Source organism: Gambusia affinis, linkage group LG10 (genome assembly GCF_019740435.1).
Source record: "Gambusia affinis linkage group LG10, SWU_Gaff_1.0, whole genome shotgun sequence".
In the NCBI taxonomy this organism is placed as follows: domain Eukaryota; kingdom Metazoa; phylum Chordata; class Actinopteri; order Cyprinodontiformes; family Poeciliidae; genus Gambusia; species Gambusia affinis.
This window is the reverse complement of record NC_057877.1, coordinates 2,915,254-2,940,980: the sequence shown is the minus strand read 5'-3', so window position 1 is coordinate 2,940,980 and position 25,727 is coordinate 2,915,254. Positions and strand designations below refer to the sequence as shown.

At 38.7% G+C, this 25,727-nt stretch overlaps 1 protein-coding gene across 2 annotated transcripts in view; it reads right to left on the bottom strand.

Moving 5' to 3' along the window:
• Positions 1-21,070, bottom strand: part of tgfbr3 (transforming growth factor, beta receptor III) — a 79,364-nt gene extending 58,294 nt beyond the window's left edge. Inside the window, exons 1-2 of one of the 2 annotated variants that reach the window (XM_044128583.1) lie at positions 20,854-21,070; positions 14,359-14,543 (exon numbers count right to left, since the gene is read on the bottom strand). In XM_044128583.1, the coding sequence (XP_043984518.1) occupies positions 14,359-14,419 (61 nt within the window). In that variant the 5' untranslated portion in view covers positions 14,420-14,543; positions 20,854-21,070. The remainder of the gene's footprint in view (positions 1-14,358; positions 14,544-20,853) is intronic. The other variant, XM_044128584.1, reaches the window with a different exon arrangement.
• Positions 21,071-25,727: the final 4,657 nt, after the last annotated feature.

Sequence of the window (25,727 nt, the reverse complement as noted above, 5' to 3'; positions counted from 1 at the left end):
AGTAGCTATAAAGCAAGTGATGTTCAAATTCCCGCCCCTTTCCTATTTCTTATTATTTGTGTTCAGAGCAACAACCACAAGGAGAAAACGAATACCAAATGCGCTTCTAGCATGACTCACTGGTAGGTGTGTGGAGGTGTCGGCATGCGAGCCAAAGGATTGGCTTTTTGTTGTAAGGCAAGATGATCTAAAGAAAAACTGAACACTTAATTTCATCAACCCAGTAAGCTTTGTTACTGTTCTTTTGATATCTTAAGAGGGACTCAGCTTTTCCTCAGCAACACTGTGTCCTCCTGTGTTCTCCTTGTGACTGATTTCATACATATTGAAAGAAAATGATGTGGAATATTCATAAACAGCTCTGCTAAGGTTGATGTGTCCTCACCATGGTAACATAGAAAGACTGAGGTGCAACTTGTAACACCAGCTTAGCAAAAAACACCACTTTGGAACTTTTCAACCTGCACTAAACTGGAAATGTGGATGAAAAGCTGCAACTTCTTTTTAAACTTAACTCTTCATCTCATTTTATGTACTTGCTTAAAGTGTTATGGGCATTTAAATTTGAAAACACTACTACTCATCAACATTTTCCACCCCAAGAGCCCTCATTCGCTTTAGCAGCCCTGTTTTCTGTTTGATTGCTCTACTTTGGTGATTCTTGTTACTGTGAATTCAAACTTCATTCTATCATTTTAATGTCATTGTGTTTAAAGTTCGGGTGCCCTGTCTGCTTCTGCGTCTGATTACATTCTGAACATATCCACTTTAGTTTTGCAGGGACATTCAAGGCGAAGCATCAGAAATCGAGGCAGACATTTCCACTGTTAGAGGTTAAAATATAAATTGTAAAATCTGAAGTTGTCATCTTCTGTTGTCCTTCATTTTAGTGAGTGTAACACTCTTTTCAGTTGTGGTCAGATTCTCCAGAGTTCATGAGAGGGACTTCTGCAGAATGACTGATTGGTCACAATGTGTTAAACACATGGACATGAAAGACTAAGCACCAGTGACTGACGTTCACCTTGACCTACACTTCTTACCACACAGTTAAAAGTTTATTTGTTCAATTTTGGCTTTGGTTGGGGGACAGAGGAGTCTCCAGTATCAAGTATGCATAATACGAGCCTAACAGAAATCTTGAATTTGCCTCCTAAGATCACTGCAGGCTTTATTTATTTTTGTAGAAGGACATTAATTATTCTCTTTTTATTATTCTACTCTGCTTAAATGCCGTTGAGCCAGTCTGGTATAGTATTAGAGGTAGGACAGGAAGTGAGACAGAGAGGGAGAGGGGCAGAGACAGACAGAGAGAGGGACTGTGCCAGCAAACACTTTTGATATATTTGAACAGTGTGAAATCCATCCAGTGATGTCACCGGACACTTTTCACAGTCCTTGGCAGGGTGAATTTGGACCCTAACTTCAGCTATGATTTAAACAGTAATGTTGTTCAGATATTCTCTTTGAATGCATTAGTCATTCCACAGACTTTCAGTGTGTTATAAAATAAAATGGATTCAAAGGTTTGTTTTTATTGTTGTACAAGCTACTCACATTTCCTACTAATCGATTTCAGTGGCTGAGGGAAAAAAAATCCCTAAAAGAGACAAAATAAGAAATCAGCTGGTGACTAGACTAGTCAAAAACTCAGAAGTCAGACCTTCTTCCAATCAGTGAATGCCCCAGATACTTTCTTTTTATTCTTTTTTTTTTTTTTACAAAAATCACTAAGAGAAACTAAACAAAAATGCTGACAAAATAAAATAATGTTATTTTTTCCCCATCTCCCCCTTTTTTTAACTCATACTGCTCTCATGAAGTGAGATTTTCACTGATTCTTTTAATAAAAGATTACACAGATATGACCTTTTATGACCCCTTATACAAGTTATATAAAATCAACATTCCTTTTGTAAAGGAAGCAGCTCAGCCCTCCTGTCACAGCAGCAGGACGATGTGTTTTATCCTCCACCACGCTCTGTCATATTTCCCTGATTTAAATCTAAAAGTATTTAACTGGATGCTTCTAACAAAAGACTTACCTCCTGTTTAATATTGTTTGTTTGGTATCATAATTAATGCACTAAAGTGTGTTTGTGTTTGAAATACACTTTAATGGCACTGATTGATTGTACCCCCAAAAGGCAGAAATGTTATTTCTAACATTTATTGTATTGTAAATGTTAGAAATAAACAAGCCTAAAATGTTCAGAATAATATTCCAAAATGTTTGTCTCATTTTGCTCTCATGAAGTGAATGTCAGATTATCTCCTCTCTTTAGCTAAACATACATTATTATCTGTTGATCTAGTGATTTGATCACTTTGTTCCTTGGTGTGTTTGCAAAAGACAACAGTTGTTTGTTGCATTATTCATCCATTTGGTTTATAATCCATTGGAAAGACTTCATGCAGTAAAGTGCATTCTGAAAATTTGGTCAGATTCTAACATCAGGACAAATACTTTGTCAGCACATATTCATATTAAAGGCATAAAACAGTCAAGTGATAAATGTACATCAGGAGAATACAAAAACAGAAATTTCCGCTCCACTGTACACTTACGGAGATACACGCCTCTGCTTCCAGGAAATGCACTTTATTTTCTTCAACACTGTAACACCGAGCCAAGAAAAGGGTACAGGAAGTGATGTCAGTCTGTGTGCCAGTTAGGGACAAGGCTGATATTCCCACAAAGCCATTTCCGAAGACAAACAAACATAACTTTCCCCTTGTGTGTGAACATGCAGATATAACCCGTTCCCAGTATTTCTGGAGCTACTATTGCTAAAGTTTCTCCTAAACAATAACAGAGAAGCAGACAACAAGTCATCCTGGACATTTTTAATAAACAATGTTTATCCAATATTAAGATAATGGAACAAATAAAAAGTTACTCAATACATCTGCATCCAGAGCAAAATGAAACAGTTGGCATTTGAGGTATTGTATTAAACAAATCCTGTTCTTTCTTTCCTTTTTGCTGCAGGAAACAATTCCCATGGACCACTTCAAGTCAGCTAGAAGTACACAATATTCTACCCTCTTCTGTTTTCCGAGGGTTTGGACTTAAGCTCTGCAGTGTTGACATTAGCGCAGCCCACTCACCCCTGAACCTTGAGCCACTATGACAGGAAGTAACTAAAGCTGTCCATAAGGGTAGTGTAAGTTCAGTTCACCAGCGTGCCTATGAAAAGGATTTATCTCTGGACTGTAAAACCGAAGGCGCAAGAGAAGGAAGCTGGAATGGAATGAAGTGAGGAGGGAAAGGGGTCGAGCAGACACTCCATTAGGGAAGTCGTAAACTCCCAGATCAAAGTGTGAAATCTGAAGTCAAATATCCAACAAAACTCTCTTTGTAACTTAATATCAGCCACAGGCTCCTATTTGGCAAAGTTGTCTGCATAATCCCATCAGTTGGCATATAATTGACGAGGCAGTTTACAGAGAGGAAATTCTACAGATTGTTCTGACTGTCTGAAGGAGATGCGACACAAGACTGGATAACCAGACAAAGCCTCTTTCACTCACAAAGTATGTTAACAGGTGCTGAGATAATAAATTACACTCCTGTGAATGGTGAAAAAAACTATACAGACAACAGAGAAACTAAATTCAAAAGAAAAGAAGAATCTGTCATTCTAATGGAAAAATCTTAAGAATGGAGCAGAGAAAATAACACTTAAAAGCCTAAATCAAGCCACGAGAGATCATGTGTTTTACATGTAAAAACAACATTCACATGCAGACAACTTTTCAAGATTCTGACAATGACAGAGTGGATGGTGCACATGCTCTGGTATGAGATTCTCAATGAAAATTTTTGCTTAAAACTTTAGAGCAGCATTATGTAATATGGTGTAGCTGCAGACAAGAAATTGTCTTACTGTTGCTAAAATAGCTTTTGGATTACTGTAGCTGGAAAAATGTTTAGTTACTGTTCTTATAAGAAATACACTTCTGCAAAAAAATATAGAATAAACACTACATTTAGTAGTACTTTTCAAGTACTGATTGCAGAATAATAACAATTTTTACCCTTATTATATGAAATAACACAAGTATAGCAAGCTAATATTAGCTTGCTATATTAACAGTGCTATCTGCCCTGGCAGACAATGCAGGATGTTTTGGTGGGGCAGTGTTGTGTTCCTCAATGCAACATACAATCAAAAACAACCTCCAAAATCAGTTCTTTCAAACATCATTTCTCGTCATTTGGAATTTGTTAAGATAGATTTAACACACAATTTTTGCCCACTTTAGCAATAAATGCCCATCCCTACATAACACACACAGTATCAAAACTACAGCTAGTTTCTGCTGCTAATGCTATCACATTAACTGATGCTAAAGTAAAGTCGCTAACACAATCATTTCTACAACCACATCATTATGAATAAGTGACTTTTGTCCCTTTACACCAACCTTTGAGCGTTCTTTTTACCTCAATATTAGGGAAAATAAACCTAGCTGGGAGTTTATAGTCTTCTTGTCACTGACAGTAGCATCACAACAGCGCATGCCACCATTGTGCTTTGCTTTGGAATGAATCGGTCAGCCCTATGTTCTAGACTAGAGAATGGGTGGAACGTAACACATTTTATTGGTACTGACAGTACCAATAAAGGCTCCCTGTGGCTCCCTATGAATTAGCCCTGACAAATGTCAGGGGCACCTGTTGGTTAACCATCAAAGATGTTACGAAAAAAAAGACTAGATGACCAATTACACAGAGCATATGTAGCCACAGGCAAGCAGGGAAGATAGAAAGTGCTGCATTCCTCTCTGCTGCTAAATACAGACGTAAATCAGAGGGCTTTGAAGAGATGGATGACAAGGCCGATTCCCACAGGAACACAGGAGCCACTGTGGAAAGTGAGACAGCTGGCTGAGAACAGGCCTGTGTGCGTATGACTAAACACTTTACTAGCTGTGTTACCTTCATATGTCGTTACTGATGGGTGCTGACATGTGCTGTCTCGACCTATAATATCAACACTAAAAAATGTAGTCGGCACAAGAAATGACAAAGGAGAAAATGGTTAAACGCTGGTATGAGTCATTAGATAGATTATAGGTTAATGCACTTTGCAGGAAAACAAAAAAAACAGCAGGAATGCTAGATTAGCAACAGCAGTGTCAGGATTAATATGCTTGAGCTGGGAGACATTATCTAAACCAGGCAACTGCATGAAAAGTGAGACACCAGAAGTCAACTGCAACTGCTCTCAATTAATCCAATGCAGTTTGATACTAAAAGCACCTAGGCATGACCGCCTGTGCTTGGCAATATGCAGAATGTGTTAGAGCTGCTCGAAGGACATCTCTCTCATCAGTCATAGAGGCTTGAAAAAGACATTGTATTTGACAGCAGCTTGGCGGGGGTTCAGCGGGAGCCTCCTAGTATTAACTTTAGGATTTGAACCCAGTAAGGGAAACAGAGAGGTGTGCCCTGGGGCAGTTTGTCTCATCCCGTTTAGTATCAGCTCTTTCATTTCTGCTGGATTATCTGGGCTCCTCAAATATAGTATTAATAATCCACAAATATCTTAGCCAAAAAGTGGGGATGTATTAAACAGATGCATTGAATTAAACGGAGATCTGGTGGTCAGTATTGCAAACTTTAAGCTGAAGTTGTTTGAGCTCATCTGACTAGTTAGTTGGAAACTCAAAGACCCAACATCTATTCCCAATATGATCAATAAAGTATTTCTGAATTTAATTAAACACTCCTCAGTGTGGATCTTGTTACTGTAGGAAGAAAATTCTAAATTAGTTATTTAAAGTATTAGTGTAAAAAGTTTAAAAGTAAGAATCTACAAAAGAAAAGTTTAAAAGTAAGAATCTATAAAAGGAGGCATGTCATCCTTTTATCGAGTGTACAGAACAAAATCAGTAATGTTCTGTCTAACTGAAAAAGAGGGAAAACAAACTCAGAACTTTTCTGGAAGTTTGTTCCAGATTGGCTCTGACTCTGGGGATACAGCGTAGACTTGAACCAAAAGATCTGATTGATCTGGAGGTTTGACAAGATGACAGCAGGTCTTTAATGTATTTTTCTGCTGTTCAAAGATTTATAAAAGAACAGTTTATGAATAGTAAAGTATTTTAAAGTTTATTCTCTGAACTACACAGTTTGATTGGTATTTTAGGTCAATCTTTGAAGTGACTGTTGCCAAAGAGACATAGTCCAGATGACAGTGGCAATGTTAAAGTCTTAGACAAAACTGAATTCAATTGATATTACTCTCCAATATATTGATTTCAACCCATTTATTTTAGTTCTTAATGGCAAGCTGACTCTTTATAAAATGCAACATATTATGACCCATGATCAAGCCAAAATAATTTCCGTTGGTGAATTTTACTAACTGGGGCCATAAAATCGCAATTCCTTACAATACAGTACAAATAGTCAGGAAAGAAACAACTGGAACTGCAAAGTTACAAAAACTGAAGGAGCAAAATTACCTGGAACCCTTTTATTGTTTACAGTTTCCAAACTCCATTCCTCAACTTCATGTTGCATTTGTAAACACTGGCAGGCTTTAGGTATTTTTAGAATTAAAGTAAAGAAGTACAGCCTCTGTAGGGAATAAATACAGAAAGTGGTCTTTCAGAAATACTATCTGCACTAATTATGCGTATTGCTAGCATAAGATGCTAAAGACAGCAAATGTAAACTGTCATTTTTTAAATCTTGGTTAAAACTATTGTAAGAAATAACTGCTATCTCACACACACAGTGTGATGTCAAATCTGCTTCTAATATAACTAATGGCTGGCAGCAAGAAAACTTGAAAAAAAAATCCTTAGAAAAATTGATAATAATTGTGATTAAAGAGACATTGAGGTTAACCAAAATCTTTACTGGCAGACCACTAGTAGCTGTTTTTAAAAACGGAGATTTAGAAACTCACCACAAATCTCTGGTAAAGACAAATGCCCATCTTTATCTGGGCTTTGAAAAAAACTTTCATAAACTGGAGACATAAACTGTAGAAATGTCCCAGTTAAGTAATATTTTCCTAATCTGGTTTTACTCAGATGTCTCTGGCTTGTATGTATTTTTATTGTCTTTGAATCAACAGACATTGAGCAACAAAGTTAGGTAAAAGTATGCTGGTTTTGATCACAATGATGCTGCTTCGAGGTATAGACATATTTTCCTTTTTTTAATCGTGCATGCAAACTGACAATTCCTTCCTTTTAAGCTCAAGAAAAAAAATTATAGGTTACCATAAACAGAGAGCAAAAGCTGAAACAATGCCGAGTCTCTGTGCCAGTGAGGAAGGCCAGTGTGACAGAGCCAGAGGTGAATAGGGCCAAGGCAAACGCCACTTTCACACACAGACTGGAAGAGGCTTCATTCCACGGGGCTTCCTCAATGAAAGGGAGGGAAAAGAAGAGGAATGACTTGTCAAATGCCATTCTGCCTCAAGTATTAACACGTACGGAGGAGCTGGGAGGACCTCTTAACTGGACAGTTAACAAAATACAAAGTGTGATAAATAGCAAGCGGGTCAGGACAGGCACCAGACAGCAAACAAGCCCAAAAGATTCTTTCTGACCAAAAAGAAAAACACATTATATGGCCAGACAACATGCATTATGGAAAGTGCAAAGTGGTAGCTAGATTTGTTTAAAATTATGTTTTTATCAGCAACAGTTCCCTTAATATTAATAGGTAGATGTCATTTTGTTGTATGATTGTAGTTCTCAGAGTGTTGTACCAGTATCTAACCATTTATGTTACAACATTGCCAGTCTACAGTGTGCATATTAACCATTTATATTTCCACAAGAGACCTTTGTTCAGTTTGTGATCGCTTTCTCAACAAAACAAAGTTTGTGTTACAATGCCAAAGTTACATAGGTAGAGGGTGCCAGCTTCCTAAATCTACTTTCAATGTGTGTGATTGCTTAGCAGGCCAAAGCAATGTCCATGTCCAAACTCTATGCAGCAAGAGAAATTGAGGCATAACTAGGTTCAGAGACAGGCACAAGTATAATTTAGTAATGAAATGAAGCAAGCAGGGGGAGTAAATACACTTGGGTCGTGTGATTAGTTGGATTGGGATTCAATGACTGAATGGAGACAGATCAGTAAGAATTAAAAGATTACTAAGAATCTGATAAGACTCGGTGGCTAACACATTGAGTCCTATCAATATGTTAGCCATTGATAGGACTCAACCTAACCAGCTAAAAGCAGGTTTTAAATGGTCCACCTAAAAACCCAGGTTTTGACACTACTCTATTTGTTTACATTCCATGAAGAAGGAATTTGTCCTCAGTGTCTGAGGTTTTTGTGCTGTTTCGTTCAGTCATTCTTGGTGCAGCGTCGCCATAAGTGAGGGGTTAAACTGGTTTTTCAAAAGGTTTGGTTCGTTTGACAACCAAGCAGTGTGAAAGCGATCTGCGCCAGCTGAACACGTAACAATTTTGGTCCCCTATTGAACCGAGTCTACCAGACCATCAGGTGTGAAAACATCCTCTAATTGCTAAAACTAGCAAAACAGTGGCCCCCGATTCGATGTACCTCTCCCTGTCCTGCTCTTCACTTTTCAACCAATTGATGACTTTCTAGAATGAGTAAAGGAACTATTAATGATAATAACTCCTCAAAATCTTCCATCAAAAAATTTGAACTATCACAATAAATAAGAAGATTTAGCTATTTTCTAGCCAAGCACCAGCCTATCTGATAACTTTCTCAAATATTCACAGCACCTGTGAGTTCATTTATTTCCTCTAAATTTTCTTTCTTCCCACTTTTACATCCAAAATGAAATTCTGGAACACAAGTGGAAAAAGAGTGCACTGTTTTTCTGAGAATGTATTTTGTTATCTAAGGACATCTAATGAGGACACACTGTCATTCATTGGACAGACATTGGGTTTTCCACAGAACCATTGCAAAAACTTGGACCAGGTCTTTCAGAAAGACTGGAACTAGTGGAAGTGGAGTGGGGAAGCTGAGGCCAAAGGAGGGGGCTAGTTTGATGAACGATATCACCCTGGAGGCCATTAGCTCACACCCCCTAGAAAGACCTTCAGAGTCATTCAGAAAGCTGAAACTACAGCTGATAATAATAAAAGCCATAAAGTGACGATGTAAACACCTTCCTTCTAAGGTTATCTCAACAAGGAAAGTATTGTTATTATTATTCATTTGAATATTCCCATCTCTTTCTTCTATGAAGTCACAGCAAATGTAACTCTACAATTCTTACTCTACTACAGCCTCAGTACTCACTATTTTCCACAGAGCCGATGAACACAATGGAAAGCACACTATCACCCCAGATGTCTCCTATTACTGGCTCCGACCAAAATTATTTACACATCGTCTTACTGGAACCAAGGAGAAAAAGAGTTAGACAGAGAGAGAGAGAAAGGAGGGCGGGATTCAGTTTACTCCTTCGGATTTGCGTAAGCATCCTCTTATCGGAACGCTGACAAGACATGGCAGACATGACATATCTATTCGGAGGAATGCATGCGCACTTTCCTCTCCTTGTGTTGATGTGCTTCTGCAGTCGGAAGAATATTTGAGTAAAGAAAAACAGTGTGTCATCTGTCCTTCCATTTACACTGTGTTGTTCATTAAAGTTGGAAATGCAATGTTAAAGGAGCACTAAACACAGAGGGCCAGAATGAATCCTCCTCCTGGACAGTACTGCTAAGATAAAGGCCTCACCATGGGGGCAGAGCAGACCTGTAATTAGACACAGTCAGGACTCCCGTTGCTATGTAAACATCCCAACCACTATGCCTAGAAGCACGGCCTCTTCGCTGCACCGCTCTGGTTCCTCGGCATGAATCACACAGCAACATCTGGTTTAGCGCGCTGGAATGGACTTTGTCGGTTTGGCACGCCGTCCGTGTGTGGAGTGTGTCGATCAGGACCAGACGCCCCACGCCTGCGCCTGCCTCTCTCCTCTTCCCCCCCGACTACGCCAACTCTCATATTACAGTGGTTGCACAATACATTCTGGCAGTGCTGACTCTCGCTGGCCCTAAGAAAGCATTGTGGATACAGAGACAAACCTTTTGCTCAACTGTGGTGGAAGGAGGGGGAAAAAAGTTACAACCACTTCTGGCATTGCAATGACTTGCGTCTGCCAATAATATACAAAAATCCAGACAGAAGGAACTTGTTTACTTTACCGAAAAGCTGAAAGTAAAGCATGTGGCCTAAATGCTGAGAATGCATTCAGTGTCGTTAGTGCTTTGTCCTGGGGAAATGATCATTTTGACCTTTAAAATCTATAGAAAGGTACTTTAGTCGTATGCTAAATTTTACTTTTTGGATTACATGCAAAATACTATCTGTGCAGAAGCCCAACACTTTTCAAAAATAATAATTCCTAATGTTATCACTTTCCTAAAATAATGGCCTGCGTCTTTTATTCCCCCAAAAATGAGTTGTTGTTTTCTTTTTCTTAAATTGTCTTCGCAAAAATAAGGTGGTAATTTTTTGCAAACATCACTTTTGGCACAAAATGACATAAGAAAGTGACAATATGAAACGTGGTGGTGGCAGGGTCATGCTGTGGGGAGGCTTGTCTTTACCAGGGAGAGAGAAGAGGGGATTTGCTCAGAATTATAGCAAGATGGAAAAAGATAAATGCAGCACAATCCGGGAATAAGGAGGGAAATGCAAATGCATGCCAGACTTTTTTAGATTTGTTATTCAACAACATTTTTCATAAGTTTCTAGTTGCAAAGTTGCAAAATGTGACCAAATACAAAAGATTTGAATACTTTTGCAAGTCTCTGTAATACATGGCATGGCTCCTGAAAGACTTCATTTCCTTGCAAAACACCAAGTCAGCACAAATGTGCCTGCACATCCCCTCCCAAAATGGTGGTAATAGCAATCTGGGGAGAGGCAACCACAAAATGGTAATGATTATATGGAAGGAAAAAAAAATATGACGACGGCAAAAAGCAACTGAAATATAGATGTCAAAGGTACACTCTGGGTTTCAGGAGCTTTGGGAGGCTCAGATCCAGGGTTACATTTCACTAATGGCAGATTCATTATAGGCTAATCTAAGCAATACCCAAAAGCTATTCCAGCTAGTTTAAAGGCAGACCTGAGTGTTTACACAGATGCAACAACATAACAGACATATACAAAGATGAGAGGTAGAGTCAGATGTGAATATACAAAATTATTTTAATAGAAAGCAAAAAAGGAAACAACAAACAAAGCAAGCAAGACAGACAAAAATTAAGTATGTGCATGTTCTGGTAACCTAATTGGTATTAAAGAGAAATATCTGAAACTTTGTCAGTAAACCAAAATTGCAAGCACGCTTGCTACCAGTGCACTTTGGAGGAAAGGGCACTTGGTTGTCTGACTGTAAATATCTGTCCCTTGTGACACGATACAACAATGCTTCTTGCGGTATGAGGAAGAATTTAGAGGAAAACTTCATACGGGACTTCATTGTGTTCTAGATCCTGGCATTGTGGGACAGATGATGTTTTCTCTGCCCAAAACACAAACTGACTACACTGCTTTTGTTTTCATTAGAGCAAAAGTCAGCTCCGCTGAGTGCCACTCAAATCCCCCGAGAACGGAGAGGAGCTTTTAAAAAACAACCTCTGGCGGCAAACAAACTGAAAGTATGAAAAACACAGCCCACAATTTATTTGCTTTGTTTTTGGGATTTTTTATTTATTTATTTATTTTTTTGGTAACTATCCCTGCACTGGCAAAGCAAAAATACTATGATGTTGCAATATGAAACCAATCTAGGTGAAATGGACATACTTCTGTCTAAGGTTACTTTGCAACATGACCATAACTATTTTAACAGATTTTTCATCAAAACATGGGGCTGAGTACCAGACTGATAAAGTTGGTCAGATTCCCAAGCAAAGCAAAGAAAACCACTGTTGCTATCTAGAGCGGTGATGTCTCCATAGCTTGCATCAAGCTGAGGAGACACCATGGCTGTGGTTATATCGTTCATGGGTAACCATGAAAGATATCCATGAAAGATATAACCACAGTCTCCAGAACCAATGTGCAGCAAAGTATTCTGACTAACCTCAGGAGGCAGGAAAATTGGTGGAGATGTTACTAGTGGAGACAAAATGAGACCTAATAGCTGTGGTCTTACCCTGACTTTTCTCTTAGCATTACAGTATAACCAGACAGCATTTTATGTAATCCAGCATCCTAGAAGTTACCTCAAATAAAGGAATATTTAAAGTTTGCTGTGTAAAATGGACAAAATTTTAAAGTGGCTGAAATTAAGTAATTTTTTATTGATTTATACTCTGATTTATCTATTGAGAAGTTACTCTACGTAGGTAACTTTGACAGATTATGTTTTGGTAAGTCATTGTGGAAAACCACAGATCATTTTTGTCTACATTGTAAACAATCAAAGAGTTTTATGCAAAATTTGACCAAAGTGTAAGCATTGCATTCTCATTTATCACTAAGACTTTGACAGCTCAACAAACTGAAACTCAGAGTGTTGTACCAGTTGAAACAGATGGCTCTGTTTCATCAGAACAAAGATGCTAGGCACTGGCTCTTCTCCAGTTTCAAGGTATAGCACCAAAATATTCCATCACATGGTCTCTGCAGTTTAACTTCCTGCACATGCAATTTTAAAAAGTGCCAGGACGGCTAACATTGTCTTTTGTTGTAAGTAGAAGAGAAGCATTCTTTTTACAAACTGTTGCTGCTTATTTTTAGTCAGCTAGTTGAAAGAAGTTGCAACAAAATAAGGCCTAAATTCAAGAAGTTTAGCTAAAAAAGAATAATTTAATTAAAGTTTTTATATTTGTGTTTATTTTTTAATAAAAAATAAAAACGTGCAAGCAATTTTTGTTTTCGCTTTTAGGTTAAAGTTTTTAGAGATACAGCAACTTTGACTACTTTATTCTACTTCTGTAATTTACAGCAAAACAAAGTTATGCTTCACTGAAGCAGACCTGGTTTGAATGAGAAGGTAAAAAATGACTTTAAAGTGCTGACAGACAGTAGGCTGATATTCTCAACAACTGTAAGGATTCCTTCTGTTTGAGAAAATACTGGAGAGAATACAGACATGCACATTTAGCAAAACAATGAACGACAGTTTGATAAATTAGTTAGGATTAGTAGCGTTGGTTGAGGCATTTGATGATGTCATCCAGAGCTAATTTGACATAGCATGCCAAAGTTCCTAATTTTCTCTTTTTGCTTTGGTTGCTGTTCTGTTTCTGCATAATTGGTAGCATTATGATGTCATTCCACACAATCTGACAAGTACACCTGCTGAGGCCTGCTGGGTCTTTTCATTCTGAGATTGTGTTTGTCAGCACTTTCATGAGTATTAATCCTCCTCACTCACGACTCTGACATGCACTGTCAAGAAAGGCATGCTGGGAGATAAAAGTGGAAAATCCCACAGCATAGCCTAAATTGTGATTGTCAGGCTCTGTGACAGAGCAATATGGAACTCCAATGTGCTCATAATCAAATAAGCAAATAGAACATTATCAAATAGATACTTAAGCACATAAATTCAATTTGAATACTTCATTCATCCTAAAGAGAAAGTAAATGTTGCTGCAACTCTTATCATTAAGTATCTTCAGATTCATTGTAGATAGTGATGCTGTGGGCAGGAAGTATAGAAGTCAGTCCTGCAACTAATCTGAAGACGCTGTTGATTTATGACAGTTTCATGACCTATAATAGAAACATTTTTCTGAGGCCTTTTAAATGAATTCTGTCAGTTTACCTTCACAAAATGAGCTTGTCTTTTTTTTTCCTGATGGTCTATGTATTCCATACTTACACTTTTGATTTACTATTTGATTTGTCACATCACATCTTCTGTGTTTTGATTTTGAAGTGAAGATACACTCATTCAGATATCCAAAAGGGTCATTTCTTTATATGTTTGGTCTCTGGATAACTCATGTAATGGCTATAAAATTGCAAAGATGCTTGCCAACATCTTTGCAAACATGATATAAGGTGTCATTTCATCAAACATCTTCAATTGATTATGTGGCAGGTCAGATCTCATCTAAGTTAGTCCAGGTGCCACAAAAGTAGCAAAATACCCCGTTACTACACATTAACTTATTTCATTATTACGTTATTTGTGGTACCTATATAAATAATAAGACCAAGCAACCACTCAGGGAGGTTCAAGAGTAATGTTTTGCACTTGAATGTCCAAAGTGCATAGAAAAAAATATACAGAAATTAGAGTCTAGAACATCATGGAATATTGAAACAGAAATCCTGTAAACAGATGCATGATGTGCAGGGCATATGCAACGCCCAGGTTCACATGTTTACTATGATCTCTTGAGTAAACTCACCTGCTGACGTCAGGCAGCATAATGCAAGAAGCATCAAAGGAATGCAGGATCTTTGAGCCATTTTGTTTTTCCTTGCAGCCTCTGATGTGATGTCAGTGGGGTAAGTTGCAACTCTCTCTCTCTGTTTTTCGTAAAGATTTTCTTCCCCGTAAATGGGTCTACAGGAAGCCACCTTCCAGCTCCAGCTGCAAAAGAAGCAGAAATAAAAGATGTCAGCTGGGGAAGAAAGTCAAACCTGAGCATGAACAAACAGCGGGGGTGACAGGGTAGTGCTTTGTCTGTACTGTGGGAGCGATCAGATGAGACAAGAGGAGCAGCCAGTTTGCAGACCAGGGGATTAATTTGGGGGGTTAATTGGGGGTAACACACGCTTCAAAGGGCCATTCTGCAAACAACTCTGTGAAAGGTCAGAGTGTGTAAAAAGTGCAGGAGTGACTTAATTGGAGGGTGTTAAACACTCTGCAATATGCCACAGATTATAAACACACTTTCATTAAAGGCATCAGGACACACTGTGACTTGCCAGTGGGGTCTGGGAGTAAGCAGCTTGATACAGTCGCACACATCAGCGTGAACTTGCAAGCATGAAAAATTACAGTTGAGCATTTTGTACAAGAATCACAAAATCTTATTTTTCTCTGTACAAATACAAGAATCAAACACATAAAGTGGTGTTTACGGTTCAATGACAAAAACTTAAATTTATTGCCATAAACTTTGTGTATCCTATAACTTCGAAAAAGAAACAAAAAAAATTATAGATTTTTAGGAAATCCTTGCCCTGCGACAGACTGGCGACCTCTCCAGGGTGACCCCGCCTCTCACGCGGAACGTAGCTGGAGAAAGGCACCAGCAACCCTTTTGACCCCATTAGGGACAAGGGTGAACAGAAAATGGATGGATGGATGGATGGATGGATGGATAGGAAATCCTACAGAAAGCTCAAACCAATTATGAGTCCTACACACTCTATATACTGTGCACATTTCTCATGAAACATATGGTCCAGATAAAAGTCAAGCACACCGCTACCTTAAGTGCTGCCTATTTTCGTCATGACAACCAGACTGTAACTGTACCCACATCGATGTAAAATCCATGTGTGCAAGGTACTGTAACAGGAAGCCCACTTGTTCACAGCTTAAAAGCAGCGCCTTGGACCAGAATGGAAGCCGCGAACAGCAGGCACATGTGCACACGTATGTGCACTGCAGTGAACCCGAAAAGTGTGCATGGGAAGTGATGCACAAAGCGCTTAGGTGCATCACTCTGCAGAGCAAGCAGCGTTCAGAAGACAAAAGGGCCTTTCAGTGTGCGGCAGCTGCATGGGCTGGGAAGTCTTTTTGGGAAGATCTTGACAAATATTACACTATTAGCTCATCAGGGAGGATTAGTGCCCCTCTGTTTGATTTATGCTCCTCCTTGACATTCACCTCCTTACTAACTAAACACGGTGAGGCTGTGTTGCAACACTTTTTGGGAAGCAGAGACCACAATCAAAGGCAAATTGCTGTCGTCTTCTTCTCTTCTGCTGCGCTGCAGATTAGCGGCGCTTTACCCAGGCATATTAAAAGATTTACGGAGACGTTTTCAACCTGGTGTGAGATAACTCTAGCAGTTTTCCACCTAAAGCTTTTGATTTTCTTGCGGCAACACAAAGAAAGTCTGGAAATCTCATCCGAACACGGAGAGCTTTGAAGGAGCTACCAGATTCTCCTGAAAACTGCTGAAACCAAGTGACATACTTGTGGTGGCTTCAGTGTTAAAGCCCTGGCTTCCATCTATCATCACGACTGCCTCCTGTGCATGTTGTGTTGCTAGGAACAGAGTAGAGATGTTGTTGTAGTAATCACAGAGGGAAATCTTAGCAGACCGTCTGTATTACATGTTGTATCTGGACGACTAAGCTACTAATCTGAAACAAGCTTGCTCTGTGGCCACCTGCAGCTAGCGGATTCTCACAGTGTGATAGAATGAGTACAAACAATTGTTTCCATATCTTATACTTATACATTTATAAGTATATATAAGTATATATTAAACATTTATCGTTGACTGTGCGTTATTTTGATTTTAATGCAAAAACTTGAACTGACTTCAAGTGTGCATTATTGCTTGGCAATCATGCCAAGCAATCATGTGCTAGCCATGTACAGGTTGGCTAGCACAGATAGCCAACCTGCACATGGCTGCTTAACCAGGCCTGTCACAATAACAAATTTTGTCCCAGAAGTTATTGCGATAAACAATAATATTGTTATATTGAGATCATTTTCAATATTACAATGGTAAAAATGGCATTATAATGGCAGGTGCAGCCTCTCAAAGATTAACAAACCTTTATTTCTAACAAATAGTTAACACTGAAACTCTATGATATTTTAAATGTCCAAAATACATTAAAAAAGTGCTAAACAAATTAAATTAATACTGACGTCTCTATAAGCAAAATTGATATTCAGACCAATGCACCAGGCTGAAACCATTCATCATCCAGCTTTTGATAAAAGAGAGAGGGACACAAGAAAAACAAACAACTGTGGAAATGGAAATGATCAAGCTTGTTTTGATTTATCATGTGTTTAACTGATTTATTGCTTATTGCGACAGGCTTATGCTAAACAGAAATCAGAATGGTAGGGTGTGCTCTATTTGCGACCTGAAAAATTTCCAATCAGCTGAGCTGGTGGTGTAAGGGAAGGAATAGTGAAGAGGCCTTCTTTCAGCCAGCTGACCAGCAGTGTGGAGCGGGGAAAGGACATGAGAGCATTATTGTGTGCTTTATTCTGCTGAATATAACTGCAGTCACTTTTTCAGATATCTTAGCAAGGTGGGGCCTCACAGTCCTTTGTGGTTAAAAAAAGAGTATGTGCCTCCTTAGAGATGTTTTTTTTTTTTTTTTTTTTGCTTTGCTTGGTCACTTGCACATGTTTTGAAATGACTTTTACTGTCAAACCTTACCTTAAAAGATTTTTTAAGGTAAAAAATTTTAACTTGCCAAAATGAGACCTCATCACTGCTAAATCTGCAAAATAAAAACCAATCTCTAGAAGAGCTTTTACCACTAGCTGCTCAGATGTCATTCCTTTCTCTGTAACACACCACATATTTTTTGAAATGCCTATTTTCTGTAGCAGGCCAACATGTAACAATATAACAACATGACTAATAAACTGCGGAAAGGTTTAACTAAACAACATGAAATCTAACTGACTTCGTCATCTTTTTATCTCACATATCCGTGTGTACAAGTCTAAGCCCCAAATCCCCACTTTTATAATAATCAACCTGAGCAACTGATTTTGTAGAGGTTTGCTTCTTTGCTTTACATAATCTTAATCCTGAAAGCACAGATACTACAGCTACCCTCATTTACTTAAACAATGCTAGTTACGTAAAAGTAGAGAAAGAGAAAACACCAAATATTTACTACATGGTACAAACATTCTAAGAAATACACACCTGGTTCCTTCTTTTCTAACTTTAATGTGCTACCTCATGCACAAAAAGTAACAATTCGGACAATACAGTGAGTCTTCTTTTTACATGTTTCTATGTCTGAAATAAGGCAACACATCACTGTGGCGAACAGTGAAAAGTAACAAGCAGCATTGTTAGGCAGGGCTGGTATCTTCAACCTCTACTCTGGTCTTCCTTAGCATGCAAAGCAACACAGTCACTGCAGTATCACACACAGTGTGGAAGGAACTATCTTGGACAGAATTTAGCCACAGAACACACGACTGCATTTAATGCTGTTAGTGGTTTTGGAGAAGGTATGCCCAGAACCTGACAACCATGAGGAGAAGTGGTCCAGGAGTCTGCAGCTCAGCCTGCTGCTGGCAGATAAAGAGCGACCGACAGAGCCAGGCATGTGCACGGAGAGACAGACAACGTCCGATTTCACCGATATAAATTCAGATTTCATACCTCGTTCGAAAAAGTACTGATAAAAAAAACAACAACTAAAAAGTCTGTAAACCACCAACACTAGACAAAGACATTCAATCATAACATATTTCAACTGACTGTGCCTGTCTTCAGCTGTGAACATATCAAATAAAAGATGCCTTGAAAAACATGGATGGTTTTTCTCTGTTATTTAAATTACAAAGAAATACCACAGACTAATTGTATGTATTTGTAACATTATTCCATTGTATAATCAAACTGACCTATGAGACAGCTCTCATTCAATACTTTTATGCCTGTTACCAGCCCTCTGACAACACCAAGCAAATAACTGTATATAGCATTTTAGAAGTGATGTTCATATTTACAAAAAAATCCCCTATATTTAGAACCTGAAGCAAATTTTTAGCATACAGTAATGACTAACCATGAAGTGATTATCATGACATCCAAAATTCATGGTTTCAAATCCAGCGAAAGTTTCCTTCGTACTTTTCCGATGGTTTAAAACCCTTGTAATGAGATGCCAGGCAAAAAGCCAGACAGGCTGGACTTCTATCTGACTGTATGGAGAACTGAATATCGCAGCCCCTAACGCTCCCACCACCTGTAGCTGCACACTGTAGGTCAGCTGGCTGACCAGCTCAAGTCATCTGAAACAAGGACAAACTGCTAGCAAACTGGCAGATTATCTTGACCAATTAACTAGATAATAGAGTAACAGATTTAACATGGCACTTGTTAAATCTGTTATTCTAGAAATATGGAGTCACAGGTGGAAAATAAGCTGCTGCTTCAGCCATTTTACATCAGAAAAATGTTTGAAAGCTGACATGAAAACATGTCAGTCAAATATGTCAATAATTTTAGAGAAACACTGGCACTTCCTGCAAATTTCCGTAAGTTCAGTGGATGACTCTTAAAATATTTTAAGAACATCAAGATGTAAAAATGTAAATATATTTCACATAACAGCATAAGCTAGCTAAATGAAACTTTGTCAAGGATAAACTGGAGCGTTCCAATTCCGGGATGGGACTTTAGTGTTTTTACACCTAGGCACTGTCTGTGAAAACTTTTTCACCGCAGTGGTTGGCATTGGGAGAGCCTCAGGCAGGACATTTTTGCAACATGTGGGACAAGATACGTGCATGCTACAAATGGGTATTTAATAATGGACACAAATATGCATGCACATCCAGAACATGTTTTTTGTTTTGTTTTTTTTCTTGCACAATGTCTTCATTTTCACTACTTGTCCTTTCTATTGTGGTTTGGTTTTCTACAGTGTTAACAGTGACAGTGTTTCTTTCTATTTAGCAATACGGGTCACTTGCAATATTTATATTATATTACATTTATATATAACATATTATATTTATATTATCATTAAACAACATCTGAAAAAAAAAAATTCCAAAAATACTGACAAATTAGCAGTTAGCTTCCCCAGTGCTAGGTTTATGGTTGATGCATTGAATCGGGCGAGAAGCAGCATGCACTAAACGCGCTCCCTGCCGCTTTTGTTCCAAGGAACAAAAGAACAAAACTAGAGCCTTCCTGAAAACAACAAACACATGAAATAAATGTAAGAAGATATAAATACATTTAAAGACCCAGAGTTGACTTGTTAAGGTTGACTTGACTTTAAGATGATTAAATTTAAGAATTCTAGTGACTCTTTAAGAAATCTTGACTTTTAATTCAATTCAGTTTGTTTATGTATAAGCAAGTTACAACAAATGTCGTCTCAAGGCATTTTACAAAACAAAAATATTTCAATTCAGTCATACATACATTAATGGCAACTTCCATGATCTTTAAATCTCAGCTGGTTTCTTATGTCTCTTGTGATGTCATCAATCCAAATACAAACAAAGCTGCATCTGGAGGGTTTTTCCCCGTATTTTGCGGTGAAATTAATAAATTATAACTCAAATTTTTTATAGGTAGTGTGTATTTTTAGTGAAATATATACAGCAGAGGGCAGCATCTTTAAGAACAGATTACTTTTTGTTTATATTGTAACAGATCTAAATACAGATCAGGGGCATCTGCAGACAATGCCATCTTTTTAACGGAGTTGCAAATATATTTATTGACCGATTAGAAGTCCTTATCCCAAACGTTGCACCCATGTTCTGTCAGTCACGTTTCGCCCCACAGCAACGCGTGGAGTGCCAGCCTGACAGCACACTCACAGCCCCACTACCTCCTCTAGATATCTGAAGGGAATATCACACTGGCTAAACATTCTCTTCATATGTGTTTGGATTTGCTTTTTTTTCATAGATTAGTAAGAAAAAGTTATAAAGTGGATGTAAGAAGCCATGTCTTAATGCAATAAGCTAGAAGCGCTTCAGCGAGAGAGATTGAAGAGCTGCACGTCAACGGACGCACGAGACAGATGCTCAGCTGGATATAAGTTTCCGCAACTAAAACCGGGTTCTAATACACCACCAACAGACAGGGGTGTTGAGATGTTGTTTTGAACAGTAAGGTATTTCTGAAAATGTTATTTTTTTTAGGTAAAACAAAAACAAAAAAGTCAAACCGTTAGCTTTAAAAGAAGAGCGGACGTACCACGAAGAGTCCTCACAAAATGCCCTGAAAAACTTAGTGAAAGTCACTCCGGTTGATGGGGTGGGGGGAATGAAAGTCCTTCTTCCCTCTCGTCTCTGCCGTCGGAGTGGTAGTTTTGTTGAAGGAAAACGACTGTTCGCAAAGTTGTCCCCTCACAACGCCCCGTACTAAAAGTTTTTAAGTTCACGAGCGTCTATCTGCCTGTTTTACTGCAAGGGTTTTCGAGGAGAGGCGGGGCCTGAGGGAGGAGGAGAGCTGCGAGCGAGAGGAGAGAGTCCCTAAGCAAAGCGCGCGGTCCCTTCATACGGCACTGGGTAGCTCTGCAGAACAGATAGGGGGACCACTTTCCTCACAGATGTCATGAGTTTAATCCGAATTTGACATACGATCGATTTGTCACTCGCGTGTGCAATACCATGCAAAACCTCAATTATCCTGTAAAACTAAAATCTAGGTCAGCCTCATTGCATGAGGATTCAGAAATGTGCATCTGTTTTGAAAGACATGAACAGTCTAATTACACTCAACAAAAATCTAAACGCAACACTTTTGTTTGAGTGAGATCTAAAATTCATTCCAGATAAACAATATTACCATTTATTTCAAATGTCCACAAATCTGTCTAAATGTTTGATAGTGAACACTTCTGCTTTGCTGAGATAATCCATCCCGCCTCACAGATGTGCCACATCAAGATGCTGATCTGACATCATGATTAGTGTACAGGTGTACCTTATACTGCCCACAATAAAAGGCCACTCTGAAATGGGCTTTTTTTTTCTTTTTTTTTTTGCTTTATTGGAGGTCTGGGGACTCAGAACCAGTCAGTAGCTGGTGTGACCACCATTTTCCTCATGCAGTGCAACACATCTTCTTTGCATAGAGTTTATCAGATTGTCAATTGTGGCCTGTGGAATGTTGGTCCACTCCTCTTCAATGGCTGTGCCAAGTTGCTGGATATTAGTGGGAACTGGTACACGCTTTCGTATGCACCAGTCAAGCACATCCCAAACATGCTCAATGGGTGACATGTCCGATGAGTATGCTAGTCGTGCAAGAACTGGGACATTTTCAGCTTCCAAGAATTGTGTACAGATCCTTGCAACATGGGGCCGTGCATAATCTTGCTGAAACATGAGGTGATGTTCATGGATGTATGGCACAACAATGGGCATTAGGATCTCATCACGGTATCTCTGTGCATTCTAAATGCCATCAATAAAATGCATCTGTGTTCTTCGTCCATAACAGATGCCTGCCCATACCATAACCCCACCACCACCATGGGCCACTCGATCCACAACATTGGCATCAGCAAAGCGCTCACCCACACGACACCACACACGCTGTCTGCCGCGCTGTCCTGGGCTGGTGTGGTTACATGTGGTCTGCGGCTGTGAGGCCGGTTGGATGTACTGCCATATTCTCTGAAACGCCTTTGAAGACAGCTCATGGTGGAGAAATGGACATTCAATGGATGAGCAACAGATCTGGTTGACAGTCAAGCTGTCAGCATGCCAATTGCACGCTCCCTCAATGTTTGCGACATCTGTGGCATTTTGCTGTGAGACAAAACTGCGCATTTCAGAGTGGCCTTTTATTGTGGGCAGTATAAGGTACACCTGTACACTAATCTTGATGTCAGATCAGCATCTTGATGTGGAACACCTGTGAGGTGGGATGGATTATCTCAGCAAAGCAGAAGTGTTCACTATCAAACATTTAGACAGATTTGTGGACAACATTTGAAAGAAATGGTAATATTGTTTATCTGGAATGAATTTTAGATCTCTGCTTCCATCTCATGAAAAATGGGAGCAAAAACAAAAGTGTTGTGTTAATATTTTTGTTGAGTGTATGTTTTCTGGAGATGTTGGCATCGGTGCCACTGGGCCAGGTTTCTATGGCAGTGTTTCTCAATTCCAGTCCTCACGCCCCATCTGCCCTGCATGTTTTAGGTATTTCAATCTGCCACATACCTGGATTGATGGAGGCACATCTAAAACAGGCAGAGCAGGGGGGCCTGAGGACTGGAATTTTGAAGCACTGCTCCATGGGGACTAAGCAAAATTTGGTTTTGTAGCCCTCTATATCTGCTATTAATGTGGATTGCTGAAAATCAACAGACTATTAGATAATTTGCACAGCTGCTATAAACTCATTGCATTTCTGAATAAAGTTGTACATCCTATATGCATATTGAATTAAATAAGCAATAAATTGGTTGTATTACCAGGAGCCGAATCAGCTACAGCAATATAGGGCCCTTATATATATATATATATATAAATATATATATATGTATGTATGTATGTATGTATGTATGTATGTATGTATGTATGTATGTATGTAGGGTAAATTGTATTATTATATAGGTACATTATATAGATATAACATATAACATCTAGTGTTATCTAGTGGTAAAAGTAAAAAAAACAAAACAAAGTATGCTCTGGACTTAAGACAGAGTACACAAAGACATATTCCTGACATGTCTTGATTAAACTAATTTATCTTTGGTGTAATTACAGTACCTAAAATTTAACTTTATACCAGGTGAGTCTCTCTCACCTGAGAATGGGCTGATTCTGAATCTTCAAATAATTGGAGAAGATTCATAAGTCTGAAACAGGAACAAGTCTGAAAAAACTGTCTGTGTGCTAAACAAGAGAGAGATTCCTTTGATACATCAAAGAGTGATGTCATCACTGCTGATGTCACTGTTACCAATGGAACTGAGCATTCTAATGATGCGTTCACATCAAACTCGTTTTGAGTGTCAGTAAAGTCTGGTTTACATTCAAAGTCTATGTGGAACGTTGGACGCCATAGACTCGCTTTACACGCCACATCGGCCTTCGACTTGAATGTAAACCAGATGTGCCTGATCCTCAAAACGTGTTTGGTGTGAACGCACCACAATATGTCCAGTGTTTTATTATGTCCATCATATTAGGATCAAAGCCTGATCCTAATATGTTGGACTTATTGCTTTGAGTCAAGGGTAACGTTTAGAGGTAGGATTTGTTTAGTTAACATTAGGGTTAGGAATAGGCTAGAATAGGGTTATGGTTAGGAAAATGTCTGGGTTAAGCAAAATCCCCGCTACTAAATTGAAGGGAAATGAATGCAAATTTCTAATATGGGTCGAAATAGTTTTGACAAATCTGTATAGCATTTTGTTTTCTAAATCATTCTATAAATAATGATGATATAATGTTAGGATGTATTTCTGCCAATTGCATAACTGCAGTACACTAGTAGTCTAATGTGCTGAGACACATTCAACACATTAAAAACCAATCAGAACTAAAAGTTTGCCTTTTGGTTCTGATTGGTTGATTCTGGACAGCAGCAGAATCTGAGTAATTTTCACAGATTCTCTGTCCCATTCACAACTTAGGACAATTTAGAGAGCTCAATTCATTTTATAGAATTTTTACCTGCTGTAGTTTTTATATATAGGAAAGTTTTAATAGTTTATTTTTGTGTTTTTAACTCTGAAATTGATCTTGTGTTGTCTCCATTGAGTTTTGAGTTAGAAGTATTATTTGCCTGTCTGTTTTGATTTCCTAAATTTGTGTAAAGCGTTGAATTTTTATAATAATATATAATTATTATTATTATTATTATTATTATTATTATTATTATTATTATTATTATTATTATTATTATTATTATTATTATTATTATTATTATTATTATATAGTAATATATAATAATAATATAATGCCCAGTGTTGGCAAAACCTGATAGTTACCTAGGTTATTGCCACCTGGGTGTGGGTCGGCGTAAAGGCCGAGCCTGGCCTAGATTGGCCTTCAGGCCAACACCAACATGAACGCCCTCCATGCTACCTGTAGAGGTTTGTTGCATGGAGCTCCATGTTTGATTGCAGGTCCATCTTTCCTCGGACCTCCCTGGTGGATTGGAGGTCCATCTTTCCTCGAACCTCCCTGCTTGATTTGAGGTCTGCCTTTCCTCGCGCCACACTGGTTGATTGAAGGTAAGTCTTTCTTTAGACCTCCCTGCTTGATTTGAGGTCTGCCTTTCCTCGCGCCACACTGGTTGATTGAAGGTAAGCTTTTCTTCAGACCTCCCTGCTTGATTTGAGGTCTGCCTTTCCTCGAGCCACATTGGTTGATTGAAGGTAAGTCTTTCTTTAGACCTCCCTGCTTGATTTGAGGTCTGCCTTTCCTCGCGCCACACTGGTTGATTGAAGGTAAGCTTTTCTTCAGACCTCCCTGCTTGATTTGAGGTCTGCCTTTCCTCGCGCCACACTGGTTGATTGAAGGTAAGCTTTTCTTCAGACCTCCCTGCTTGATTTGAGGTCTGCCTTTCCTCGCGCCACACTGGTTGATTGAAGGTAAGTCTTTCTTCAGACCTCCCTGGTTGATTTGAGGTCTGCCTTAAGTTTCAATTTCATCTTTCTTCAGACCTCCCTGGTTGATTGGAATTTCCTCCTGATCTTTGAATTTGGCAGCTTGCTCAGTGTGACTTTTGAGCTGGTCCTCATATTTAAGTCGCACTTTGTATCCTTCAATCATCACTTCTACCAGACCTTTATGGCGGGAGGCATATTTTTCAGCCTCACTCTTGTAGTAATCCAGCTGTTCAAGAACACTCTTGTCGTCTGTTACTTTGGAAGAGGAAGAAACCTTTAATTTATCTTCACATTTAACTCGCAGGTGACGTTCTTCTTCCAACTTTTTTTGCAGTTTTTGTATTTCTTCCTGCTGTGATTTCACTTCAGCCTGACATGCCATCCTTTGGTCTCTTTCCTCATGTAGTTCAAAAATCTTATTCTGCAGTACTTTTGTAAGATCATCTACCTTCTTTGTGAGTTTGATAATGTGATGGTTAGTCTCTTCCAC